This window comes from Watersipora subatra, chromosome 7, assembly GCF_963576615.1.
Source record: "Watersipora subatra chromosome 7, tzWatSuba1.1, whole genome shotgun sequence".
Classification (NCBI taxonomy): Eukaryota; Metazoa; Bryozoa; class Gymnolaemata; order Cheilostomatida; family Watersiporidae; genus Watersipora; species Watersipora subatra.
In genome coordinates this window covers 48,828,796-48,849,466 of record NC_088714.1, presented here as the reverse complement: position 1 = coordinate 48,849,466, position 20,671 = coordinate 48,828,796, and the positions used below count along the sequence as shown (strand labels likewise).

Here is a 20,671-nt window from a genome sequence, read left to right as displayed (position 1 = left end):
GAGATGTAGGCCTGCCTATGTGAGGTTTCCTTTCCCCACGAAACTGCAATATTTCAAAAAACTTAAAGCGTTACGTTAAAATCTATTTCATGCCTAGAATGGAATATTTCCTTTAATTTTGCATTGCATGTCGGAAAATTATTATGTTGAGGTGATTGCAATTGAAGGTGTGACTGTTTTCAGGTTATAGTGAGATGGACTCGGCTTGTCACAGACAGCCTGTCATAACACTGCGTTTTTGTTGCCTAGTGAGTGTAACCTACATGTATGTAGTTGTCATGTCTTATACTTTGAAAGTTGTCTTCTCTTATACATAAATTAGTGTACATCTATGAGTCTCATACTGAATAGTCTAAATAAACAGTTGATTATCCTCAAGTTACATCTGTCAATCCTACATAAGTGTACATAAGTGTACATTAATATACATAAGGGTACATTAATATACATAAGGGTACATTTTTTATATAGGTATACATAGTGTACATAAGTCTACATTGGTATATGTAGTGTACATAGATATACATAGTATAAATAAAATAAGTGTACATATTTTACATATGGGCACATAGGTGTACATTAGTGTATATTAGTATATATAAGTGTACATTGATATACATAATGCCCTTAAGTGTACGCAGTGTACATAGTTTACATAGGTATACATAGTGTAACTAGTGTGCATAGGCGTGCATAATTGTGTGTAAGTGTACATACTACATAGTGTACATAGCATATATAATGTACTACTGCTAGTGTTTACAAGGAAGAGCCATAAATATGTTAGCTCCTATATTTCCCTAGGCAATAAGATTGGCTGAAGTAATTCTGGTGTGTTTCATGATGTCAATTATGTTAAAATGTTGACTGTGTGTTAAGCAGCAGTAGCAGCATTACTCCGTGGTAACAGGCACTACTCCCTGGTAATGTCTACTGGTTGCACACTGTGCTTTTATTTGATGCGAAACTTGCATGGAGCCATTACTTTGTAGAGGCTGGCGTGTAGTACTGAGCTCCCAACCTGCGCAGCAAAACCCAGGCCTCACATCTCTGAGCGGATTCAAGGCTAGAATGTCAAGGTAATGTATGAACACCTTAAGCTTAGTCAGGTAGCAGTAAATACACTCTGTAGCTTAATGTCTGCATTTCTGTTGACATGATGCTTGAGTCTGACAGGACCTGCTGGTCACATGATCATCTTGGATGCATGAGTCTGACAGGACCTGCTGGTCACATGATCATCTTGGATGCATGAGTCTGACAGGACCTGCTGGTCACATGATCATCTTAGGTGCATGAGTCTGACAGGACCTGCTGGTCACATGATCATCTTGGATGCATGAGTCTGACAGGACCTGCTGGTCACATGATCATCTTAGGTGCATGAGTCTGACAGGACCTGCTGGTCACATGATCATCTTTGGTGCATGAGTCTGACAGGACCTGCTGGTCACATGATCATCTTGGATGCATGAGTCTGACAGGACCTGCTGGTCACATAATCATCTTAGGTCAAGTTTGATAAATAAACAATCATAGTTATTTGATTTGCAATAAGTTTTTTATTTTTTGCCGTTTTTCCTTGAGTGAGTCAGGCAGCTGTTGTATTTTTCACCTGCTTTATCTGAGTCTCTATCCGCCGATAAAAAGCTGTCAATATATGTTTAAACTTGGTAAAATTCATTTTTTACTGTACACTGTCAATTGGCTATGAGCATTTTCAGTCCGCAGCAGATTTGTTGAGGCTGAAGTGCTTGAACACAATATTGCCACAATTCTTATTGCTATTAATGAAAATGTGAAAAGGCATGAAAATGATATCACGCCTTTCCTGATCAGGATACTGTGACAATAAACAAGCTTCACACCAAAACATTCTGTGAATTTCTTAAGAAAAATGTTTTTATCGCATAAGATTAACATAAATTGTTCATGTTGAGTATTCAGATCAAGATTTATCTCCACTTACTCTAATTATGAATTCAATTGCTCACATTTGCTCAACTAAAATGTAGCAATTGTTATTTTGGTATAGTACTTCTTCCGGTGTTCTATGCTTGGGATTTCAATAAGGGAGAAGTGTACACTTTTGTGATCATAAAATCACTTTATTAGAGATCTCAGTTTATGCAGCCACTCCATTTTCCAATCCAGTTGTAACACGGGTAGACGTCTTGCCGACTGTATATTCTCATTGTTTAACTTGACCAAAACACTCCATGCCAACAACAATTACACACTGGCTGTCCTTTCATATTTAGCCTGTGCTCCATAGTTATCATGTGTTTCAGGTGGACATACCTCCGATGGGCTGCTATGCCTCAGCTCATTCTTCTCGAGCCATTAACAGAACATGCTATACTCGGTCCTATTGCTGCCCTGGCAGTGCAATATCTCTTCGCTATACCTATCTATATATCACTGCCAGCACATTTTCTATGCTGGTGCATTATGGATTATATATTAGCTTCCGTTTTAGAGGTGAGTCTCTCCGTATATGTATTGTATTATATGTAGGGTATTATATTGTATTCTATAGTATTATATTGTGTAATTGCAGCGAAAGGCATTGGTTGTGCTTGGACATATCTCTAGTTATTCGTTATTAATTGTTGTGAAAACAAAACCGGAAACAAATACGTGATAAAAAATTTTGTAACAAAAAAGCTGAAGTTCGGTAAAATAGTCTAAAATCCATACTAAAAATTAGCTTTAAGTATGTATTTAGTAAGCTAATGTCATTTTAGTTAAATTCAACATGTCTGTCTCGAAGGTAAGAACTCCCTACGACACGCACTGCGCATAGTACATCGTAACGTTACAGTTTATTGTAGGTCATAACCTCTAAATACACTAAAGTTACTGTAGGTAACTATAGTTACTAAGGTTAACATATTATTTTGTTACTAACTTGTAATGTGTACACTTTATATAAAAAAATTGATGATTTTCACCAGTTAGTTTTTATATTAGATAATTACTATTGGTTTTAATACCGCTCTTTTCGTTCTATGATGCTAACACTGGAACGAATTAAAATCGTATGCCGAGGGTCCAGCGTAGCCTATATTGTGTATTTATTGTAAAAGGCATTGGTTGTACTTGGACATATCCCTGGTTGTAATGCTAGTATTCTGCCTTATACAGTATACACCGTGTACCTAGTACACCATGTCTTGCTGTGCATCTTAGTTACTAAACCTCATCTACTTTTAATGTTAGCAGTTTCTTTGATAACTTTGACAACTAGGAAACAGTTAATTTTAAATTTCTATTCTGGTCCTTTATTGTCAGTATTGGCATAATGTTTGAGTCTTGGTGCCAACATTCTTTGAGAGATCTGATCAGCCCCCCCCCCCCCCCCCCCCCCCCCCGTATGGGACACATGTTTAGTCTAAAATAGAGTGTGCAACGAGTGACTGGCACCGTTAAACCCTCTTCATATGGCAGCAAATCTATTCAGAACACATTTTATATACACCAATTGTGCCATCTTGTAACTTTCAGAACGATGTATTAAGTTGTGCTGCTATTGGATGGAACTGCTTTTTCGCATCTGTGTATTCGTTATGAAAATTGCTAAAATATGTCAAGTATGTTTATCGCTTGTTACTTATTATCACTGTGTAAACAGACGAATCAGGCTTGTGCTAGTCTCTGAGTATCTCTATGAGTATCTCTAAATCAAAAAAGTTGTCAAAATATTTTGTTCGCTGGCTTACATATTTTCACTTGTGTAGAATCATTGGCCTCGCTACTCCATCTTCAGTCACGTGAAGGCATGGGTGTTCAGGGAACTTCTTATTTTATACCTGCTGCCCACAGTCATCAGTATGAGGCATGTCTCTTGGGGAGGCAGCAGATTTAGGATCCGCTTTGGCGGTCGAACTGAGAAAATCGTAAATGGTGATAGCCATAGCCATAGGATTATCAATATTTGACGTAGGGGATCAACACTACTCCACATCAGCCATTAGGTGCTACTGCTAGAATTCTAGATTTTGCTTTCTCATAGCTTTATAACCTAAGTTTTCTGCCTTGTTAATTGCAACATAGGCCTACATGGTATAGTTAATGATTTGATAAGATTCATGATAGTTAGCTTCTTTTGACAAATGGATATCTTTTTGTCTAGTCCAGGCTTTCAGCGATGTGTGATATTTGGTTAAGTTTTTTTAAAGATCTTGATAAATAACATATTATATTGATTTTGTTATAAAATATTTTTATATTGATTCCAAGAATTGGAGTTTTTTATACATTACTGTTAACATTTTTTCCAAGAATTATCAGGTCAAGTTTGATTAAAACTGTTTTATAACAGAATCTTTTTGCATTAGGTTATAATTATTAAATGTTTCAAGATTTAGCCACCATTATACAGCTAATAGTTTACTCGCTGACATTGATTTAACTTTTGACAGATGACTATTTTTCAATTCACAATTATATTACTGTTATTAGTAGATATGTATATAAATAATAGTATGATCTCAGTCATTGCTGTTAGACCTATTTGACAGCTAATGGCTATAATAATCTAAAAAGACTATAAATATAACTTTATGAGAAATGACCAGTGACCACTTTAAAATCCATTAACTTGCACAAAAAGAATCATGTAAAAGGTGATTGTTCAAAGGTCAAGGCCATTCCAGTTGTTGGATGTGACAATGAAAGTGAAGTTGAGATGGTATTTTCTGTTTTCATTTACATAGGAGTATTACAAGATGGGATGCATGTATTTTTTACAGTGGTTTTAAAAGAAGGCAAGCATGTCTGGGAGAAAGTATGTATTTCATAAAGCAGTACCAGAGTTATCAAAAATGAGGTGCCGTAGATGCGTTTTTGTCATCAAAGCCTCGAATATTACCTACTTGTATTTAGGAGTGGTGACACAGTTGGCAGGCATTAGCAGGTAACACAGTTGGTAGGCATTAGCCTAGAATAGACCTATCAGAAGGTTTGACAGTTACGGCTGAGGTATAGATTCTCTTCAGCAACAAAAACAACCATGTTCACTGTAGTCCAATTAGGTTGTATACACGCAAGATGCGTCATCAGCTGTTTATTATGGAGGATTGGTTATAAAATAACTTTTCATACCAGCTGTTGTTAGGTGGCCTGTTATAGGGTAAGATGAGATTTTTAAATTGTTCTCCAGCACTCTTAAAACAAGTTCCTCTGCTAGTTGCTAGTAATGTAACAGACATTAGGCACAAAAATGAAACCATTAGACGTACACATAGGCTACAGGCAAATCAAAGTGACACATGTTTTCCACACATGGTTTCTTTGCTTTTGGCTAAAGACATGTATTGGTTCTCAAGGCCCCAGATCAGGTGCACTTGAATGTGTTCATTGAATGCTATTTTAACAGATTTAGGTTACCATTCAATGGAGAGTCATAAATATATCACATCAAAATGTCTAGCACTATCTACGAGTTTAGGAATTGTTTTGCCTTTAATTTTATTAACATCAGGAAAAAAGCCTGCACATATAACTCTACTTATTGCAAATCACAATCATTGGCATCTTCCTAAGAATCTATCATGGAACATACGAAAACTTCTCTGGTGTGGAAGAACTGTGTTCATTTGGCACATCTAAACAAAACTGTCAAAAAATATATTTAATACATTTTAGTCAACTATAGGAAAACCCTGAGTTCAATGAGGAGCTCGCGGTTGTACCGGCTGTTATCCAATTTATCATATCATATAGTTCTGGAATGTTCTGTAGTTATATTCATCTGTGATGAACAGAAGGTAATGCTAACTAGGTCTAACGGATGTGGTGTTTGTTTGTTCTTGCTGATCATATTGTACAGATGTCCAAGTTGTTCCCACTGTGTCACGCGTATGATCGCAGTCTAAATTGTAATACTGGCAATGTTTATCGGGTGTAGACATATCAGTACATTGGTTAGGACCAAAGGCTTTGCTGAAACTTCTCCATACATTTGCCGTTCGTCTATGAGCTTGCTTGCAGAAGTAGCAGTGGTAATCTGACAAAATAAGTCAATAAATAAAACTATAATAACTATTAAAATATTATCAGAAGATGTATATTTGTTGTTAATTTTAGCTATGGTGGTAAGAAACAAAATATGGAATGTCATTTGCTTACAACTTATTACATTACAAATATGTTATTTTCACAATTTCACGCTTTTTTTATTTTGACAAAGTTGGTAGTAAACATACCAAGCTTTTCAAAAAGGTTATATAAAATAAACAAATTATATATATCTAAATAAAAAAATACATGTAACACCTATAGTTATATGTATATACAATAAATTATTTCAGATAAGTAGTGTTAGGTAGAAAACTCAATGCCAAAGGAGATGCTATTAAAGTATATATAATACATGTATAACAATACAAACCTTAATATAAATAAGAATACCGATACTTATTGCAACTACAACTCCCATGTAAAATCGCAGCCTGGCAAGTGGCTAGCGTGAAACAGTGCTTGCTGCAGCCACAAGAACCATATATATATGGTACTATATATATATATATACCATGTATATGTAGATAAACCATCTAGTGTTGTATATATATATACATTTACATATAAATATATGTGTTTATATACATACGTTATACATATAAACATATGTTTATTTAATTATATAAGCATAAATATATGTTTATATATATATATATATGTTTATATACCGGTATGCATATGTTTATACAAATAAACATACATATGTTTATATATGTGTACAAATTTTTATATATTTGTATCAAATTAAATAATTTGGTAGTGATACAACTATTATGAACTGAGAAAAGAAAACAGAAATCATGAACATGTTGAATTAATAATAGCAATGAGTACATAAAGTGTATGTATGAAAAAGGTTACTGTTTCAGCAGAAGCTAACCATCAACACCTTGAACTCAATGAAACTGGTACCTCTCGATACCGGTACAAACGAAACAATGAGATGTCGGACTGTTTTTGTCGAATACTTGTCTGATCAAACAAAAAGAGGATGTAGATCTTCATAAATTACATCCTCATTTAGTGATAAGGATACTGTAGATAGAATAGTTAAAGGTTGACTTGCAACAAAATTCACATTACAGTTATTTGGTATCAAAAGATTCACCATGTCTTACTCTGCTGTGTTGTAGGTGCCAAATATGTGGGAAGGTGATTACAAGCTCTTAAAAGCTCAAAAACGAAAAGCCGTCGTAGATTGGAATTCGTTTATTTCTCTGACGTTGTCATTACAGTTTGGTTATTGTCTTGTCACGTAATGTTCTCACGTGAATTGAAAGGCCAATACAAAGCTCAATATAAAACTTATCGTAGTACTAGTTTATGACAAACACTTCGTGTTTTACCGAAGACCCCGTATCAAATATAGATGCTCGCTACTTTACAGTTTTTTTTCGGCATTATTCAACCATCAAGTCGTAATCTGATCACGTGACCCAATACTTCGCAAATAATTGTTGCAGCTCTTTTCGATTATCACAGGTGACCAACAGGCTCATCATGATTATCAGACAATGATATGCACTCCTTCGAGCTAAAGTTAAAAAGTTTAACGAATTTTTACGGTAAGTTATAAGATATCACTGCTAAAAGTGACAGCATTACAATGACGATAAAATAGACGCGTAAGAACAATAGACATAGTTTTATTGAATGTGTGAAGTATATTTGTGAAAATATTTCGACGAATAAGGTTGCATGAAAGTGTAAACAGAAACCATCTTTCACAACTACATCACATTTGAGCCATTTTGGAAAGAGAATCCAAACTACGGTGGTCTCGTGTGGCTGCGATTAACTGTTTGTTTTTGAGCTTTTAACCCTCTGGGGCCCCTTGTTGCACTGGTGCAACATAATTTTCAAAACTAGATAGAGCAACTACAAATGCTTTATAGCCAAATATTATTCTCAAGTGGCTTCTTACATATCTTTATGCAACCCTAAACCCAAAATTGATTGGATTTTATGCTCGTGATGTCATCACATAACTCTTGAACATTCCATGGAATTGAGAGTTGACCACACATGAGGAAAGCAACTTTTTAGGCAAAGATTTATAGCTCTTTGAGGTAAGTTGGAATAACTCATTTTCTGTTTTTTGGTACTATGTTGACCATATTTTTACACACATAAAATGTTTCGAAGAAGTAAATTTTTTTCTTTTATCTATATGAGCTCAAAATTTATTGTGCAGGAGTGCAACATTGGGCTCTACATAGCTAAGCTGCAAGCCAAAGGATTAGTATCGGCCGTTCCAATAGACCATTGTTAGGGCTAATGCTCTTCATTCTTGTTGATGTGCATAATACTTAGTGTTGTAAAGATGGTAGTAGAGGTACACTGACTACCATTGAAGTAATATTACCAGGTTACCTTCACTGCTACTAGTACTACTGCTATTAGTCATTTATTACCAAAGCAAATTGGTATTTCCGAATGATACAAACTTGTGCAATTATTTCACTTGATATAGCATGATAGTTAGGTGTGTAGGCTTTCTTTTGGGCAATTTTATGTGTTAGATGAATAATATTTTAAAATCTACTGTTTTAGTTTGTAGATACAAAATGCATTCAAAGCCTTCCACTTCAAACAGCAACAGCAATTGCCTTCGAATGAGAAGCAGAGTTGATGGAACAAATTTGCTAGACGAGCTCTGGAAAATGTCACGAAGGATAGGTGCCATATGGAATGAATGTCTATAAATAGAACCCGACAATACATAAAGAGTAAGCCACATCCATGGCGCTTCAAGATCTAGCATCGAGCAGGAGTCAGTGGCATTTTGCATGACTCAAGTATACCAGGGTGGTGATGGTAAATGGACGGAGTTGGGCTAAGAAGATTATGTTGTGCTCAAGCTAACATCTACTCTACAAAAGAACTGGAGGTACAAAATTGTCGGATACAACTTGTTTATTGCTATTCCCTTCATCTCTGAGCTAAATAAAACTGGGATGTTCTATACAGATACTGCTCGAATCAACAGGGTTCAAGAATGCATGCTCAATAATGCAAAAGTCCTCAAACGAGATAGTAAAGGATCTTATGACAGCTATGTAAAGGAGGTCAACAATGTGGTTGCTATGGAGTGCGATTTGTAAAATTTTGTGATATCCACACTATAAAAACATTTTTGGTATATCAGTTTACATGTTTAATGTGTGAAGATTCATGTTTAGTATGCTAACTTACATATTTAGTATGCCAACTTACATGTTTAGTATGTGAAGATTCGTGTTTAGTGTGTCAGTTCACATGTTTTATATGGCAAGGTTCATGTTTAGTATGCTAATTTACATGTTTAGTATGTGAAGATTGGTGTTTAGTGTGTTAAAATTCATGTTTGGTATGCTAACTTTAAGGTTTTGTATCGCGAAACGCGCGTGTTCGCTATTCCGCGGCGATCCTGTTTGATATGCCGATACGCATGTTTGTTATTCAACTTTTATTTTATTTGCGATCTCCTTTTTATTACATTTCGAATAAATGCTCCTAAGTCAATCGCGCCCTGTTTACATGTAGCCCGTGGCCCATCGATAAATAGTTGGCAAACTTGGAGAATTCCTCAATAACTATTTAATTTTTAATAACATCTAATAATTAACTTCCTCAATATATTATAAAAAAGGTCGTTGAAGAAATCTACGTCGTTGTTACTACAAAACAGAACAGTAACCTACAATACTCACTTGCTGTGATAAAAAATCACATATAGAAAATTGAGTCTTAATAGAATCTTGACTCTTACCTTTTTTCAAAGTCAAGCAACTTTTGAATTTGAAATAATTTTCTATTAAACGAGTGTGGCAAAGCTAGCTTCGGATGTACGCAAGTGAGGAAATCTCGCTATAGTGTCTTCGCTCCCCAGGGTTATTGATCGAAATTCTCCACGTTTGCCAACTATTTATCGATGGGCCGCGGGCTACGTGTAAAACAGGGCGCGATTGACTTAGGAGCATTTCTTCGAAATGTAATAAAAAGGAGATCGCATATAAAATAAAAGTTGAATAACAAACATGCGTATTGGCATATCAAACAGGATCGCGGCGGAATAGCGAACATGCGCGTTTCGCAATACAAAACATTAAAGTTAGCATACCAAACATGAATTTTGACATACCAAACACCAATCTTCACATACTAAACATGAAAATTAGCATACTAAACATGAATCTTGCCATATAAAACATGTGAACTGACATACTAAACACGAATTTTCACATACTAAACATGTAAGTTGGCATACTAAATATGTAAGTTAGCATACTAAACATGAATCTTCACATATTAAACATGTGAACTTATATACTAAAAAAGTTTTTATATTGTGGATATCACAAAATTTTACAAATGGCACTCCATAGGTTGCTGTCAAATAGTGTGACAACAAAGATATCACCGTTCTCTCCTCATTGACTGGTGTACAGCCCCTTGCTCAAGCCAAACGGTGGGACAAGTCATCAAAAGAGCATCGTTTCTATAACATGCCTGCTGTTATACAACCACATAAAAATATGGGAGGCAGTGATTTGTAAGATTTATTTTTAGCAGAGTATCGTTTTGCCATGAAGAGCCGGTGATGATATCTCTACCTGTAACGACATTTGTAATGGTAGCCGAAATCAACACTTGGAATATCTACAGAAGTGATAGTCGCCTTCTCAAGCTACCATAAATAAAGTACTAAATAGAAAAGAATTTCAAGCTGAAGTTGCCGACAGTCTCATCCAAGTCAATGGTGCTGCCAAACAAGGACGACCAGCTGCAGCAGGTGATGCTAGTCTATGCCTTACACCAGCTAAGAAATTGGAAGAGGTCCATGCAATGTTCACTATGACAATTTTGCTCATTGGTCAATAAAGGCTCCAAAGCGAAGTCACGGCAAGCTGTTCAAGAAAATAACTACTACAAAATGTGAAATAGTCTCTGCTTTCTTGATGAACAAAATTATTTTCGTACCTATCACTGCAAGCGAATGGAGAGCTATAGTTACTTTGGAGCAGTTGATATTGATATAGGATTTAGTCTATTTATTTCAAACAGTGATGTAAACTTATATGCTTGTGTTATATATATATATATATATTTATATATATATATATTTATATATATATATATTTATATATGTATATATATATATATATATGTGTGCATATATGTATGCATATATACAATATATACATATATATATATGTATGCGTATATGTACGTATATATACAATATATATATACTGAATGTATATATATACAATATATGTGCTATATATATGTATGTATCTGTATACATGTATATGTATATAAGTACATTTACCATTTATTTATTCAAATAAAGTTATTTTACTGGCTCAAATACTTCATACCACTATTGTCTAATGCGTAATGTATATAGGTAGCATTAAAGCCCAATGTTGCGTGAGTGCAACATTTAATATCTCAGGTCAGGGTCGTTTTAGAAAATTAAAAAATTAGAAAAACGCTCAAACATACATCTGGAAACTATCCAAAAAGTTTGAAAATTTTTAGAGCAAAGCTTCTGTGTATGGGCCTCAGAGGGTTAAAAGCTTGTAATCACTTTTCCACATAGTTGGCACTTACAACACAGCAGAGTAAGACATGATGAATCGTTTCATATCAAATAACTGTAATGTGAATTTTGTTGCAAGTCAACCTTTAAGAATGATACGAACTCCTTGTTCGTGCGATTAGTTGTGCATGTGCGCAAACTTGCAATTGCAATGAGCTCAATTCCAGTGCTTTTTATTGCTAGATTTAAATCACTATGTTGATAGATAGGAGATACATTTACATATCTCACTGTTTTCTGTCATTCGTCTGTCCAGCTATAGTGACAAAGTTTTAGGTACAAAAAATCACCTTTGTACTGGATTGGATCTCATGACATTCAAAGCAAATATCAAATATCAAGCGCGCCTAACCACAAGGCTAAGCCATTCTTATCACACCTAGTGTCCTTACGATATACTGAATATCCTTTTTTCATATCAAATATTGTATTATTAATTATTACAGTGTGGCCTCGGGATACAGATACCCTTGTTATTATTACCCTTGATACTTTTGCCATACAAAGTCAAACACGATGGTTTTTTGTCCTCGCCAAAAGAGGATGAAAGTCTTTTCGACTTTTTTCCGCCATACAACATTAACAAAAAATTCTATTGAAATTAAAATTTGGCAGTCGATGTGCTGATTACGTCAAAATAACGAAAATGCCGATATGATAATTGCCGAAATCCCAGTCACAACGCTTGAAAGAGATATAATGCTCGCTCAGTCTCTTCCTCAGATCAGTGTTATTTGTTATAAGTTATAAGGAAAACAAAATCGAAAACAGATAGGTGATAAAATTTTAGGCTATGACAAAGTTGAAGTTACTTTAGTGAAATACATACAAAAACTTAGCTGTGTTTAGTAGGCTAAATTCATTTAAGTTAAATTCAACGTTTATTTTAAATGTCTGTCCCGAAGGTAAGAACTCTCTACGGTATGTACTACATGTAGTACATTGTAATGTTACGCTATATTGCAGATCACAACAATTAAATACACTGAAGTTACTGTAAGTAACTATAGGTACAAAGGTTAACATAATATGTTGTTACTAGCTTTTAATATGTACATTATGTATAAAAAATCTTGATGGTTTTTACCATCATGATTTATTTCTATTTGTATTGGATAATTACTTTGTATTGGATAATTACTGACAATTTCTATACCTCTCTATATGACATCTTATATCTATAGGTACATGTATATCTATAGTTTTATAGATCTATCTATACATTTATATATATATATATATTTATATTATAACATAGGTCATAACATTCTAACAGTATACCTGTGCCGCAAAGATGAAGTGAAAATGATGAAGTTATATGTGAAGTGATTACCACTAGAACAACACCGAGATACAGGGTGCCATTCAGAGTGTATGGGTGGGTTGAATTGATCAGTTATCAAGCAGTCTCTCATAGCTATTGATGCATTTCCAAATTAAATATAATGTACTTTATTTGTTGGAAAACAATTGATCATTTAGCTGTGAGGCTCATTTTCTCGGACATTTTGTTAGGGGAACAATGCAGTCAATCAGCGAAAACCTTTTCGCTTCGTGAAATATGATCAGCCATTGAGAGCGCAGTACACCAAGTTGAGGGTTTTTGTGGTGTTTTCTATACAATCTACTGAAAGATCAGAAAACAGTATGCGCTAATAAATTAGGTTTACGCAGGCCTGTATTTCCTGGTTGCAGGTTGCGGCGGCAAATGTTAGGCAACTAGTTATGAACACCTGGGGGTTTGGGGGGCGGTGTAAGCCCCCAACGGGGTTTGGAACAGCGCTCCGAAGCGCTGGACCTTTTAAGCATAAACAACCCTCAACGTAGGCATAAACGCAATCAATTGTAAGCATCAAAATCTACATAAATATATTGTTTATGGTTCATGGAAGGCAAAACTTTTTCTTTATTCAACAAACGATAATAAAATTGCGATTTATAACTCATGACACTACAGATTTTTGTAAAGGACATTGACAGAACAAGAGCTATTACTTTTTTATTGTAATAGCTCTTTTTCTGTCAATGTGTATATGACAGAAATCTTTTACAACTGATTCTGTATCTATTTCAACATCTTTATATATGTGTAATATTAGAAGATTATTTACACGAGCCTGTCCTATAGTGCTCCTCATTGATGTTTTGATTCGGTTATTTTATGATAAAGAAAATGCAAGTTTGGGGGGTCTTATTCACACTCCTACTATAAGCAATAAAGTTCAGTTTCCACGTTTTTACAAAGTCCTACAAGATCACTCATTTGACGAGATCACGACATCACCACGGAGACAATATAGCACGCTAATTGCTAGTAAATTAGTTGTTGACAATTCCCAGTGAATGAGCTTAGACTGCAATTCTGAGTACTTGCCCACCAAAAATCACTAAAAAGTTGGGGCGGCTCAGCCGGCTAGTCGCCCCAAGGAATACGGGCTTGGGTTTACGTATGGAAATAAGTACTTTTTCGAAATGTACGCTATTAAAGGGTAGAGTGTTGAAAAATTCTCACCTTTGCTATGTTTCATGATACAAAGAGAGGAAGAGGAGAACGAAAGGGGAAAGAGCCAGAAAAAAGCAAAAAGACAATAGTCTTGACAAATTTGATGAGAATTGTGAATAGAGCTCATTGCGCTCAACCATTAAAATATGCAGGATTCATTGCTTGTAACCACTAATGTAAATAGAGCTCAGTGCCTATAGCCATCGATTCTAGTAGAGCTCAGTGCCAATAACGGTGAATTTGAGTGGAGTCTGTTGAGCATAACAATCACTAGTAGTCAACCTCAGCAGCCAGGTAATGTTCGTGCTGCGCTACAAACGTAATGTTGAGTTCCTTGACCCACGCCTGAGGTGAAGATAAAACGGGTATTTGCTGGAGTAGTGCACTTTGACTAAAATAGGTTTTATTCTGTCTGCGTTTACTTCAAGGCCTTACCATTGACTCGAAAACTTGTTTGACACGACTATTACTTATTAATTAGTAACTTCTACAGTTTTTTTCTGCTTTTAAGAAAACCTAAAACCTGTATGGCGCTGCCACAAACCTGTATGGCACTGCCACAAACCTGTATGGCGCTGCCACAAACCTGTATGACGTGGCCACAAACCTGTATGGCGCTGCCACAAACATGTATGACGCTGCCACAAATAAGTATGGCGCTGCCACAAACCTGTATGACGCTGTTACAAACCTGTATGGCGCTGCAACATAAAAAATAAATTAAAAAAAGGTAAAGCCTGTCTAAAAGCAGCAATCCAACCTTAAATGATTGTTTTTTTGCTCCGAAATGCCTTTTACCATGTTTCTCTGTTGGACCATGAAGTTCAATTTAGCGGGCTGAACAGTTTAGTATGTTAAGATGATTTAAATTTAAGATAGTTAAGATGTTTATAGTGGTATTTAATTACAGTAGTGCCTGCGTCCTTCAATGTTGGAGTAAATAAAGCCTTTTAAATGATGCAGTCATGATTTTACCAAAAAAATCTTCAACCGATCCAAAAAGGTCAAAGAAGGGAAAGGCTCAACTAGCTGTGGGCATTTTGAAAGCTATCATCAAAGGAAAAACTTAAAAAAAACAATGTGGAATTTGTTCGGTAACTATGTTATTTCAAGTTGTTCCAAAGAGCATGCTGTCTTTTTTAATTGATTCAGCGCTTTGCTGCCTTAGGCAAATAATCACTATCATGTTGCCCCTAGTTTTATGATGAGAAAACTTTCAGAGAAATTTGGCATGCTTAGAAACAAAAGCATAAAGAGAACTCTAGTTGTATTGATAACAACACAATAGTTAATGGTTAAACAGAATGTAGTTGTTAACATATAACAACACAATAGTTAACGGTCAAACAGAATGTAGTTGTTAACATATAACAACACAATAGTTAATGGTCAAACAGAATGTAGTTGTTAACATATAACAACACAATAGTTAATGATCAAACAGAATGTAGTTGTTAACATATAACAACACAATAGTTAACGGTCAAACAGAATGTAGTTGTTAACATATAACAACACAATAGTTAATGGTCAAACAGAATGTAGTTGTTAACATATAACAACACAATAGTTAATGATCAAACAGAATGTAGTTGTTAACATATAGAAAGAGTTAAACTCAGTGAGTTAACAAATAACAAAGTTTATTGTTTCTCTGTTCAACCTTGATTTACGTACACATTTATTATGTGCATTTTTTTAAAGATTTTACTTTGAGTTTGACAACTTGTGAAGACGCATTTTCTTTGAAAATAAAAATATTTTGTATCTGCCTGCATTAAACGCAACTCTACATTTCTATTTGTGGTATGAAATTATTGCCAATAATGTACTATATATATATACATTCAACAGGCTACTTTTTGAAGTGAAAAATGTTACTTTCTTTGATTATTGTTGTTAGGAATTTCAAGGTTAATACTCAGACTGCACTAAGGTTGACTTTGGTACTTGTTCGATACAGATCCACAAGCTCATATGCATATTGATGGATATACAAGATGGTTATCACTGTATGATAACTGATAGCAGCTGGAGCGGCAGCACTTGTGAACGGCAGCACTTGTGAAGCCGTCATACATGTTTACCCTTTATTCAAACTGCGTATAAAAAACTAAGCCTGGTTGCTGAACACTTTCACAACATCTTGGTTTTAGTGAAGGAGCTTCATTGGGCTACATAGTATTAGTCTGCATAAAAATACAATCCTCAAAGGTTGACTTGCAACAAATTTCACATTACAGTCATTGGGTATCAAAAGATTCCACCATGTCTTACTCTGTTGCGTTGTAGGTGCCAAATATGTGGAGATGTGATTACAAGCTCTTAAAAGCTCAAAAATGAAAAGCCGCCGTAGATTGGAATCTTTTTATTTCTCTGACGTTGTCATTACAATTTGGTTATTGTCTTGTCACGTGATGTTCTCACGAGAATTGAAAGGCCAATAAAAAGCTCAATATAAAACCTATCATAGCATTAGTTTATGACAAACACTTCGGGTTTTACCGAAGACCCCGTATCAAATATACTGTAGATGCTCGCTACTTTACAGTTTTGTTTCGGCTTGATCTAATTGGCAAGTCGTAATCTGATCATGTGACCCAATACTTCACAAATAATTTCTGCAGCACTTTTCGAGTATCACAGGTGACCAACAGGCTCGTCATGATTATCAGACAATGATATGTACTCTTTCGAGCTAAGGTTAAAAAATTAAACGAATTTTTACGGTAAGTTATAAGATATCACTGCTAAAAGTGACAGAATTACGATGACGATAAAATAGACGCGTAAGAACAATAGACATGGTTTTATTGAAAGTGTGAACTATATTTGTGAAAATATTTCGACGAATGAGGTTGAATGAAAGTGAAAACAGAAACCATCCTGTAACAACTACGTCCCATTTGAGCCATTTTGGAAAGAGAATCCAAACTACGGCGGTCTCGTGTGGCTGCAATTAGCTGTTCGTTTTTTTAGCTTTTAAGAGCTTGTAATCACATTTCCACATATTTTGCACCTACAACACAGGAGAGTAAGACACGGTGAATCTTTTGATATCAAATAACTGTAATGTGAATTTTGTTGCAAGTCAACCTTTAAACTATAGGCTTTCTAACAAGCTCAAATATGTTGGGTTTTACTTGCTGTATTCACAAGAGTCCATGAAAGTTTTAGATATTTTCATTTCCTATTCTGCATAGACATATAGACAGAGATATTATGTATCCTAAGCGTTAAAATAAAATGTAATTACTGAACAGTCTTTTTAAAGTATGTACTGCTCAGTTATAGTTATGGTCAAATCTAAACTAAAAAGTACCATTTTATTATTGTTTGTGCGTGTGTCTACGTGAACACTATGTATTTTATTACTGTTTGTGCGTGTGTCTACGTAAACACTATGTATTTGATTATTGTTTGTGCGTGTGTCTACGTAAACACTATGTATTTTATTATTGTTTGTGCGTGTGTCTACGGAAACACTATGTATTTTATTATTGTTTGTGCGTGTGTCTACGTAAACACTATGTATTTTATTATTGTTTGTGCGTGTGTCTACGTAAACACTATGTATTTTATTATTGTTCGTGCGTGTGTCTACGTAAACACTATGTATTTTATTATTGTTTGTGCGTGTGTCTACGGAAACACTATGTATTTTATTATTGTTTGTGCGTGTGTCTACGTAAACACTATGTATTTTATTATTGTTTGTGCGTGTGTCTACGTAAACACTATGTATTTTATTATTGTTTGTGCGTGTGTCTACGTAAACACTATGTATTTTATTATTGTTCGTGCGTGTGTCTACGTAAACACTATGTATTTTATTATTGTTTGTGCGTGTGTCTACGTAAACACTATGTATTTTATTATTGTTTGTGCGTGTGTCTACGTAAACACTATGTATTTTATTATTGTTCGTGCGTGTGTCTACATAAACACTATGTATTTTATTATTGTTTATTTATTTGTATTTTTACTTGTTTTGTAAATTTTTCCAAATTTTGCACGCATGTGCTCCAAGCTTTTCACCAAAAAGTCACCAAAAATACTCATTTTCAAAATTCCGTCTGGTTTCTGAGAGCCAGTCTCTAAAGCCTGGTTCCCATATCGATTGCGAAACACCGGCGGTAATATTGCGCAGCAAAACACTTGCAGCGCTAGGCTTGGCGGCGTTATGTTCACATAAAGATGCATCGCTAATAACGGCATAAAAATGTTCGCTCGCCATGCCGTTTCGATAATGCTGACCTTCGCCTGTACAGTGCATTTCAGAAAGAATTTGGCCTGCGGCTTTTCACGAAATTTGAACAGTGCTGAACTCTTGCGTTGACCGCCGGCAACTACCAGCGGTCTTCGGCGCGTAGATTCCCATTACACCGCTAATAGCCTCCAGCGCTGTCGCCGGCGCTTTCCGACGTATATGGGAACCAGGCTTTAAACACCCATCTGATTAGAAACTCAAAAATGTCCCTTCGTGTGCATGAAAGACATTTAACTTCAATGAATGCATTCATGGAATGTTGTTGTGAAAGCAGTGTAGCAATTTGCATTGAAAATCTACATGTGTGCTGCTGGCTATCTAATTGAAATTGAAGAACTCTCAGGCAGTACCAGGCTTACTGCAAGCTTATATTAAAAGCTGGAATGTTAGTATATTATTTATGTTGTTTGTATATTTATATTTATACTAGCCGACTGTCCAGCATTGTACGGGTATTGAAAAACGGCTTATGAACAGTGGCAGGCAATGTAGTTGCCTGCCACTTGCCATTAGCCTGGCTCATCACCAATGACTAGTTTGAGTAAGCTACTATCCGTACTGCTAAATTTACTAATAAGAGCCATGAGAGCAAGCTTTAGTGTCGTTGGGTGACGCAGAGTTCTAAGCATATTTTAAGTGAGATAATGGCTCATATTGCCTGATGAATTCATTGCATCTCGCGTAGCATAACTGGTTAGTTTATTGCCTGATGAATTGGGAGGTTCCAAGATCAAATCCAGCATGAAGCAAATCTTGCAATTCTAGACTCTAATAGTTATAGCTGGACACACTGAATGATGACTTTGAGATTTATATATACATATAGATATTATATATTGAAGTATTATGTATGTATATGTACATCATATACATATACAGTATATATATACCAGTATATATATATATATTCTGTTTTTCTGTTACACTCTGAAGTGACTTTAAGAAGCTATTGTCTGCTTTACTAGTAGCACAAAGCAACATATTTTTAAGCTTCAAGTTGACTGAACTCAGTCAACCCTTACAATAGCTTTATAGGTTTTCTTGATCAAAATAGAGACCCTGAAAAGTGTATCGTAACTTACTTCCAATTGACCGGGTCATTATCCGTTTGGGCAGGAGGTAGTAATTTCTCCACTCATGGTAGTAATTAAAGGCCCAGTCATTCTTTGCTACATATTTGAGATGTTTGGCCAGAGCTTTTGGTGAGCTAAAGTTTTTTACGTGTATAAAGCTATTCGGTGGGGCAACTTTCTCATATTCCTCTATTGAACTGCCTCCTAAAGCTACTGGGATCGTCTGCCCATTTGTTTCTAAAACTTTCCAAAACTTTTCAGAAATGTAGTCTGTGCAGAGGGTACTTTCAAATGACAAGTAGAATGTATATTCTCCAAGAGCCGGCTCTGATTTGTTGGCTTCATTCTTGATCAAATCACCGAGTTGTTCTTTGCACACACTGTGCTGTGTATACGCATCTATAGGAAAATGTTTAGACAACTCCTGAACATACTCAACCCTTCCACTTTGCACGCTGTGATGTTTCCATCTGTGTAAGCAATGCGAAACAAACCACAGCGCTCGAGGATGTCGAGTGCTGTAATTTAGAGCAAAGTTTCGTCGATCGCTCAAAGACTTACGAACTAGTTTTCTCGGAAAATTAAAGTATCGACCTTCTTCACTGTCCTCAGAGTAGGTTACGGAATAGTTAAAAAAGCCGTCCCATGATTCATGGTTGGCTGTGTACAAATGGTTCTGTGGTTCTTTGGTGAGGAAGGCTTTTAAAGTCTGTTCATTCAGAGAAGGCGGCTTTACGTAATAGTTGACGTCCTTCTCATTGAAAAAAATAAGATCAGCGCCATAAGTGGTATTCCGACCACACTGCAGAAGGCATTTTTGTTTTCCACAGTGGATGACACGAGACGAGAGACCTGTCTGATAGCCATCTAGACGTCTAAGCGTTACCATGGGCTCGGCATTCATGAACAAGTTCCACAGCCAGACTGCAACAAGAACGTACCAATTTAGTGTTACGCCGTTTCACCTAGTTGCTGCAGTGATCGCAATTATGGGAACGCTTAAAATAAATGTGTTATTTGTCATTAAATCATAATTTATTAAGTATTTATTTTATGATTTATGGTACATCAATAGAAATCTAAGGATTTTCTACATAAAAATATTAGTAAATGTTAACTAATAATTGCCTTTTAGCTTGGCTTTGGTGCAACACCTGCACATTTGACAAATAATTTAAAAAAAGCTATGTTTCTACTCGTCAACAAAACTGGCT

General features: G+C 35.4%; 2 protein-coding genes across 2 annotated transcripts in view; one reads left to right on the top strand and one right to left on the bottom strand.

Moving 5' to 3' along the window:
* The window catches only part of LOC137399235 (ceramide glucosyltransferase-like), a 40,484-nt gene extending 35,984 nt beyond the window's left edge, over positions 1-4,500 (top strand). The window contains exons 9-11 of the mRNA XM_068085251.1: positions 993-1,079; positions 2,292-2,481; positions 3,741-4,500. Of these exons, the coding sequence (XP_067941352.1) occupies positions 993-1,079; positions 2,292-2,481; positions 3,741-3,941 (478 nt within the window). The 3' untranslated portion in view covers positions 3,942-4,500. The remainder of the gene's footprint in view (positions 1-992; positions 1,080-2,291; positions 2,482-3,740) is intronic.
* Positions 4,501-14,630: 10,130 nt separating this feature from the next.
* On the bottom strand, positions 14,631-20,346 carry LOC137400852 (glycoprotein 3-alpha-L-fucosyltransferase A-like). The gene is made up of 2 exons (XM_068087195.1): positions 19,467-20,346; positions 14,631-14,815 (listed from the first exon to the last, which is right to left on the bottom strand). The coding sequence occupies exons 1-2, from the start codon at positions 20,344-20,346 to the stop codon at positions 14,631-14,633; spliced, it is 1,065 nt and encodes a 354-aa protein (XP_067943296.1).
* Between the last annotated feature and the right edge of the window lie 325 nt (positions 20,347-20,671).

Excerpts from the sequence above, each read along its gene's own strand:
- LOC137400852 (XM_068087195.1), bottom strand. The coding sequence starts at position 20,346 with ATGGTAACGCTTAGACGTCTAGATGGCTATCAGACAGGTCTCTCGTCT. Across the intron at positions 14,816-19,466 it reads AATGACCCGGTCAATTGGAA|CGCCATACAGGTTTGTAACA; the intron begins GTAAGTTACGAT and ends TTTATGTTGCAG.